The 7,149-nt window shown below is 48.3% G+C and overlaps 1 protein-coding gene across 3 annotated transcripts; it reads left to right on the forward strand.

Annotated features, from left to right (window-relative positions):
- LOC128582290 (mannose-binding protein A-like) lies at positions 1 to 4,892 on the forward strand. Of its 3 annotated transcripts, none has more exons than XM_053586038.1 (5): positions 1 to 157; positions 2,144 to 2,328; positions 2,747 to 2,863; positions 3,736 to 3,810; positions 4,437 to 4,892. In XM_053586038.1, the coding sequence occupies exons 2-5, from the start codon at positions 2,148 to 2,150 to the stop codon at positions 4,808 to 4,810; spliced, it is 747 nt and encodes a 248-aa protein (XP_053442013.1). In that variant the 5' UTR covers positions 1 to 157; positions 2,144 to 2,147; the 3' UTR covers positions 4,811 to 4,892. The 3 variants fall into 3 exon arrangements, with proteins under 3 accessions (XP_053442013.1, XP_053442014.1, XP_053442012.1); XM_053586039.1 differs by having other exon boundaries at positions 71 to 153; positions 2,139 to 2,328; XM_053586037.1 differs by lacking the exon at positions 1 to 157 and adding an exon at positions 229 to 748 and having other exon boundaries at positions 2,139 to 2,328.
- Positions 4,893 to 7,149: the final 2,257 nt, after the last annotated feature.

Genomic DNA, 7,149 nt, shown 5'->3' on the forward strand with positions numbered 1-7,149 from the left:
TGAAGAGCTTCCCAGAATACGGCTGTTCTAAGGGTGGTTGTTTATTAATCTGGGGTTGAAGGCCAGTCCAGTCCTGCCCCTGGTCACCACACGACGTCGCTGAGACATCTGCCAGCTGTTCTGCTGCTTCCTCTGTGCTCTGTGGAAGCCCAAGTAAGTCATTTCTGGAGGAAAGAAGTGGGGGCCTGGGCAGGGCTGGCCTCTGGACTTGATCCAGGAGCTTTAATGGGGTTGTTGGCCTGGGAGTAACTCAGAGCCACCTGGGGCTTCTGTGTCCCTCTGACCTGAGGCATCTGTGACCTTCCTCGATTCACTTGATCATCAGCAAACTAAAGGGTCGTCTTTTCCAAAGAGAGAAATAGCGGTGAGGTGTGTGTGTTAGCAACAGGTATAAGCCCTGATCATGGCCTCCAGCACTGTCAGGTTTAAAAAAGAGGGGCAAAAAAAAGAAAGAGGAAAGGTAGAGAAGATTATCATTTCGAAAGTTCGCTTTCAACCGGGCCTCTCTCACTGAGTCATGGAGGAAGGGAAAGGTAAAGGGAGCTGACAGGTGTGGTAGTTACACAGCAAGGCCCAGTGACATTGGGTCAGAAGTTGAAGTAGAGCAGAGGCAGAGTCCCACGGAGGCTGTGCTACCAGGTGTCCTGGAGGAGGGGCCAGCTTGGGCACAGGCTGGATGGGCCTCAGGGCAGCACAGGAGGATATAGCCAAGAGAAGGATCATGAGCTGGCTCCCTGCCAGGCACAAGGTGAGCAGAAATTTCACCAGCCTGGGTTTTGGAAAATCTTAAACCAAGGGAAGTCTCACCTGGACAGGGTCAACAACCAAAGACGTTTCCATTTTGAGGGTCAGATTCCTGCCTTTGTGCACTCTGGGTACTGAGCCCCCAGCAAGTGTTTGTCACAAAATAGAGACTTTACACAAGTCTCTACAGGCTGCTGGAGAAGCAACTGCAGTTCTGAGGTGTCTGGGGCCCTGGCGTGTTAGACAGGGATTTTTATATGAAATGAGAGAATGGATATCATAAATGAGATTCAGGCAAGAAATGGACCTTGTGGCACCTCAGGTTACCTGCTGCAGTCAGTCTAGCCTCAGGGCCCATAGGAAAGGGGAGAAGACAGAGTTGAAACACCCTGGTGGGACTGCAAACTAATACAACCTTTTGGGAAGGAGGTATGGAGAATCCTCAAAGAACTCAAATTAGACCTCCCATTTGATCCTGCAATCCCATTACTAGACATCCTTTTATTCGTAAAAGAAAAAAAAATCCTTTTATTATAAGGCCATTCGTACTAAACTGTTTATTGCAGCTCAATTTACAACCACCAGAAATGTGGAAACCACCTAAATGCCCACCAACCCAGGAATGGATTAACAAGCTGTGGTATATGTATACCTTGGAATACTATTCAGCCATTAAAAAAGATGGTGATGTTACATCTTTTCTATTAACCTGGATTGAGTGGGAATGCGTTCTTCTTAGTAGGGTATCACAAGAATGGAGAAGCAAGAAGCCAATGTGCTCAATTCTATTATGAAGGAGGTAGATGATCTAACACAAGGTGGGGGGTAGGGGAATGAGGGAGCATGGAGAGGGGAAGACGGAAGGGGATGGGGGTCATGGTGTATAGCACACCTCTTTGGGGAGGGACTTTATCTAACAAATGCAATTAAGTGTAACTTAATTCTTTGTATACTCAATGAATCCCAAACAATAGAAAAAGAAAAAGAAAAAAGAAAAGAAATCAAGGCTTTGGTTGAAGCTTATGCAGACGAGGGGCTCTTTGCCTTTGTGCTTAGTCACCAGAAACAGGGCTAGTTTGGAATTTTCAGGCCCTGTAGGCTCTCGGAGTAGGGGGTGCCTAACCACTAAACCTTGTGTAGAGAGATGCTCTGGAGCCCCAGGGAGAATGGGCCGCTGTTATTCTTGTACCCACCTTCATTTGAGCGCAAATCTAATGCTAACATTTTAGTTTTTTCACTTGTCTGCCTCCCTATCATCCTGGAAGTAACTCTAAGCCAAGGGCTGTGGTATTCCCCTGCGTGATTGCTGCCCTGAGCACAGCGTCCAGCACACCGCAGCTGGTAGCAAAACAAGATGAAATGAAATCATTTTCCTTGACTTTCTTCATGCCAAGGTGAGGACTATGTTCCTGTTTCCGTCACTCCTTGCCCTTCTGCATGTGGTGACGGTATCCTGCTCAGAAACAAAAACCTGTGAGGATGTCCAAAAGGCCTGCAACCTGATCTCCTGCGGCATCCCTGTCACCAATGGTACCCCAGGCAGAGATGGGCGTGATGGACCCAAGGGGGAAAAGGGAGAGCCAGGTAGGGGACATGCTACTTGTCTTTGCAAATCTTTACCTCCTGAGGGAGACCTTCCCTGTGGGGGTCCAAGCATGGAGACTGGGTGAGTCTCACTTTCATTATGGTGGGTGCTAGTCCACTCAGAATAATCCCCATACAATGTCATTGCTTCCAAAACAAAGCTGCTTATCTGACTCTCCTGAACCCACGTTTTGAGCACCCAGGAATTGGCGATGTGTGGTTGTCCCTACAGAGGGGGTGTCCTGCCTGCTTCAGGAGCTGGCCCTCAGGACACGCCTTCCGCTGGGAAATCTGTCTTCTTTGTGTCACCCCTAGCTCTCTGGCTGTTGCTTAGGATTGATAAGAATCATGTATTAAGCTCTTGGAAAAAGAAAATGAGTGACAGCCATGGGGTCATGTTTCCTCTGTCTTCTAACAGGTCAAGGGCTCAGAGGTTTGCAGGGCCCTCCTGGAAAGCTAGGGCCTCCAGGAGAGAGAGGGGCCCCTGGGAGTCCAGGACCGAGAGGCCAAAAAGGAGATCGTGGAGACAATTCAGGTAAGGGGCACACCATGGCATGGTCTTATCTTAGAGGACTCGGGGCCCTGGGAACTGGAGGGCCAGGTGGGAGGTGCCCCTTCTGCTGCCTCCCAGGAAGATGCTCATGCCTGCTTCCCAGCCCAGCACCCTCCACCTTCTAAGCCTTATTTGGGCTTAAGGGAATTTCTATGAGTGCCCATAGGCTTGCAAACGCTGCAGGGCCATACCCTCATCAGCCCTTGGCAGGAGACGGGCCCTGGCTTTTCTTTAGCTGAACCAGTCCGGTGTTGTCTCCAGGTGGCAGAAGAAATGGGCCCTTTCAGGTGATGGCTTTATATCTGTTGTCACAGAGTGGCATGAAAATGGTCTGCCTTTAGGACTACTGGAAAATGTATAACATCATAGTAATTTAGTTCAGCATAGAGCAAATCCAGTAAGAACAAAAGAAAAATGACAACTGTTTTACTAATGTTTGTCTACCAATCAGCCAACATAATAAAAATATTAAAAAGTTATCTTATCTGGACTGAGAAGTGAAAAATTACAAAGAAAAATTTTTCTAAAGGACAGAGTGACTATTTACTTATAAATTATGATAAGATTATAATATTTAAGCAGTACTGGAAGGGCCCAGATCTGTAGTTACAAGTCGTCAAGAGATATGAAGATATGTCTGAGAAGGCAGGAATACAGGTGCGTTGTTTTTTTTTAATTCAGGTGCGTTGTTTTTTTTTAATCCTTGTACTTTTTTTGCTTTTTTATTTTTCTGGCATAAGCATACGTCTTATGCAAGCTCATTTTAAAATTTTGTTTATTTTTTACTTTTTGCAAATGCTCTGCTTTCCAGCTGAGTCTTCTCAGTTAATTTTCTTCTCCCTGTTGCTTTGTAGCTGCCGAGACTAAGCTGGACAGCTTAGAGAGCGAAGTAAGGCGCCTGAGAGCAGACCTGGACTACATGAGGAGGTGTAAGCTACTTCTCTGTTCCCCGTGTGTTCTTGGCCCTCACCTTTTCCTCAGAGTGTTCTAGGTTCTGGGGAGGGTGGAAAGAACTGACATCCTGAACACTTATTACACCTGCTGGGGCCTGTGCTGGGCTGGCGCTTACTTAGAACATGGTTTTACTCAATCCTCTCACCAACCCCAGTTGTTATTATACTAGTTTTATTTACAGCTACAGGAAGTGCAGGTAACTCAGTCAATGTCACACAGCTAGGAAGTAGCAAAGGAAGCCTGATAGATGTCTGTTGTCTCCAAAAATCTTTGCTTCCTCTACACCCACTGTTCTCAGATGGCTGACCCTGCCTGGCAGTGAGGCCCAAGCATGTTCCCCTGTCTCCACCTGTGCTGGGGTGGTTTTTAACAGATGTTTTCCTCTAGGGTGGCCTAGAGTCAAGGCTTTCTGATGGGGGCTGTGTTTCCCATCCTTGGCTCTCATAACTGAGGTGGGCCTCCTTCCCAGGCTCCGGCCTGAGGTGGTTGGGCATGGGGTTATTTTTCAGATCCTGGAGCCCCTGAGAGGGGCATTTTTGACTTCTGTCCTGGGCAGGCTCCATATCCAGTCAGCCTCACCTGCTCCCCTTTGTGATTGCAGTGCAAGCCTTCTCCTTGGGCAAAAAGCATGGTAAGAAGCTCTACGTGACCAACGGGGAGAAGATGCCTTTCTCCAGAGTAAAGGCTCTGTGTGCTGAGCTTCAGGCCACTGTGGCTGCCCCTAGGAGCTCCGAGGAGAATAAGGCCATCCAGGATGTGGCCAAAGACACTGCCTTCCTGGGCATCACAGATGAGGCCACTGAAGGCCAGTTCATGTATGTGACAGGTGGGAGTTTGAGCTACACCAACTGGAAGAAGGATGAGCCCAATGACCATGGTTCAGGGGAGGACTGTGTGATTATCCTAAAGGAAGGGATCTGGAACGATATCTCCTGCGCATCGTCCTTCCTGGCCGTCTGTGAGTTTCCCGCCTAAAGAGATACGGGTTCGGCCTTCTCCTTCGGTCCCTGCCAAACTCTCTGCTGCTTTAAAAGAGAAAGGTGCTGGTTTTCCCCTGCCTGGTGTTGAGTCCTTCTTTTGTGGGGTTGGGAAGAAAATGAAGGGGATATATTTGATTGCGGGATGAGGAAGGAAAAAGAGGCTGACTGTGGGGCAGGAGGGTTCTGGTCCAGCCCAGAGCAAAGGACACCCTGTGCGAGGAGCACAGCCCTGAGCCAGAATCCACCATGGAGTGGGCCACATCTAACTTCTCCTTTGATGGGAGGACACTGCGGGCCATAAAGGGCCCCACCTGTGTGAGAGCAGGCAGGACATCTCAGACACTGACAGATCTACTTCCTTTTCTCCAAGAATTGCGACTACTTGACACCAAACTCTCACCCGGAGTCCTGCCAATGGCTAGCCCAGCCCTCACTAGGATGTGGGTATTGTTTCCAGTTGTTCGTGAGCTGCCCCACACAACCTTTCACAACCTGACCTAGTAGGCAAAACCCTACCAGGTAGGCTTGGTACTTACAGCTCAGCAGCTAGGGCGCCAGCCACATACACCGGAAGTGGCGGGTTTGAATCCAGCCCAGGCCTGCCGAACAACAATGATAGCTATAAAACAGCCAGGCCTTGTTGCAGGCATCTGTAGTCCCAGCTACTTGGGAGGCTGAGACAAGAGAATTGCTTAAGCCCAAGAGTTGAAGGTTGCTGCGAGCTGTGATGCCACAGCACCCTACTGAGGGTGACATAGTGAGACTCTCAAAAAAAAAAAAAAAAACCTACCAGGTTTTATTAGTCCTAGGAATCCCTTCACCCTGCCCGGGTAGCTGTGTCACCCTCCTTCCCCCACCCCTTCACTAGGGTGACCTCAAGGACAAAGAATAGTCTTTCCTTCCTGCACAATTTTAGAAGCCTTGGTTGGTATCGCGGTGTACTTCAGGAGAGTCCTGCAGGGGGCGCCCTTCTCTAAGACCACCCGGGCCTTGACTCCCCTTGCTGCCCAGCAGTCTCCCTCCAACTTTTGCTGTGACATCCTCATTCCATCATATACGCCAATGGGCACATTATCAGTACAGACAAATGGAAAAACTCCCCCCAAATGAGCTTCACACCCTATAGGTCAAATTGTGAGGCCCCAGGCAGTCAGCAAGTGAAATCTCTCTTCCCAGCAGGGTCCCAGCACTATTTTAGCCCACATTCCTGCTCACAGTCATGGTGTTTTTCAGCTGTCTAAGGGCGAAAGGATCTGAGATTACACAGGCCCTAAGCCATAAACCAGGGGAAGAGAGTGGAGGCTAGATCCAGCAGCCACATCATTCACATAATGAGATTTGAACATTTTTTTTTTGAATGGGTTAAGGGCCACTTTAACTTAGTGAAAAACTTTGGTCAACCTTAATTTTCTATTTTATTTCTGTTTGTATCTAAAACAGAAAAACAGCTCATGGTTAGTAAATGCTTGATGATTATTTGTTGAACTGGTACATCAAAAAATTACAAATGTGCCAAGCACTGTGGCTCAGACCTATAATCCTAGCACTTTGAGAAGCCAAGGCAGGAGGATTGCTTGAGATCAGGAGTTCAGACCAGCCTGAACAACATAGAAGACCCTTATCTCTATAAAAAAAAAATACAAAAATTAGCTGGGCATGGTGGCATATGCTGGTGTCCCAGCTAGGGAAGCTGAGGCAGGACCATTTGAGCACTGGAGTTTGAGGCTACAGGAAGCTGTGATCATGCTACTTTTCTCATGCCCACTCCACAAAGCAAGACCTTGTCTCAAAACAAACAAGCCCCTAGGATAACCCCTCACAAAATTACAAATGGACAAATGGGTCCAGGAGTCACAGACTCACCCCCGTGGGATATGTGTCATTACAGAGCCTCTGACCTGGAAGGCTGTTTGCTAGTTATTGTGTAACTGATCGGTCCTTTGGAGCCTGCCAGGAATCATCGATTTTGTGTTCTTTTCATTAACCAGGAAGGGATTGGATGTCATCTGGGGGCCTGGGCTGGAAATGCCAGGAAGTTGATTTTGTAAAGCCACGTTGTCCTGGTAACCCCAAGTTGCTGATGGGCTGCCAGGAAGAGGGAGGCCCTCAGGGCAAGGGTCCATCCGGGAAGGGGTGCTTTCTTTTTTATTTATTTTACTTTTGGCAGTTTTTGGCTGGGGCTGGGTTTGAACCCACTACCTTCAGTATATAGGGCCAGTGCCCTACTCCTTTGAGCCACGGGCACCGCCCTATTTATTTATTTATTTGAGACAGAGTCTCAAGCTATAGCTCTTGGTAGAGTGCCATGGCACCACAGCTCACAGCAACCTCCAA

The sequence above is a fragment of the Nycticebus coucang genome, chromosome 3 (genome assembly GCF_027406575.1).
Source record: "Nycticebus coucang isolate mNycCou1 chromosome 3, mNycCou1.pri, whole genome shotgun sequence".
Classification (NCBI taxonomy): domain Eukaryota; kingdom Metazoa; phylum Chordata; class Mammalia; order Primates; family Lorisidae; genus Nycticebus; species Nycticebus coucang.

Coding starts and splice junctions, on each gene's coding strand:
- LOC128582290 (XM_053586037.1), top strand. CDS start 677: ATGGGCCTCAGGGCAGCACAGGAGGATATAGCCAAGAGAAGGATCATG. Junction 2,329..2,746: donor GGGGGAAAAGGGAGAGCCAG/GTAGGGGACATG, acceptor GTCTTCTAACAG/GTCAAGGGCTCAGAGGTTTG. Junction 2,864..3,735: donor AGATCGTGGAGACAATTCAG/GTAAGGGGCACA, acceptor GTTGCTTTGTAG/CTGCCGAGACTAAGCTGGAC.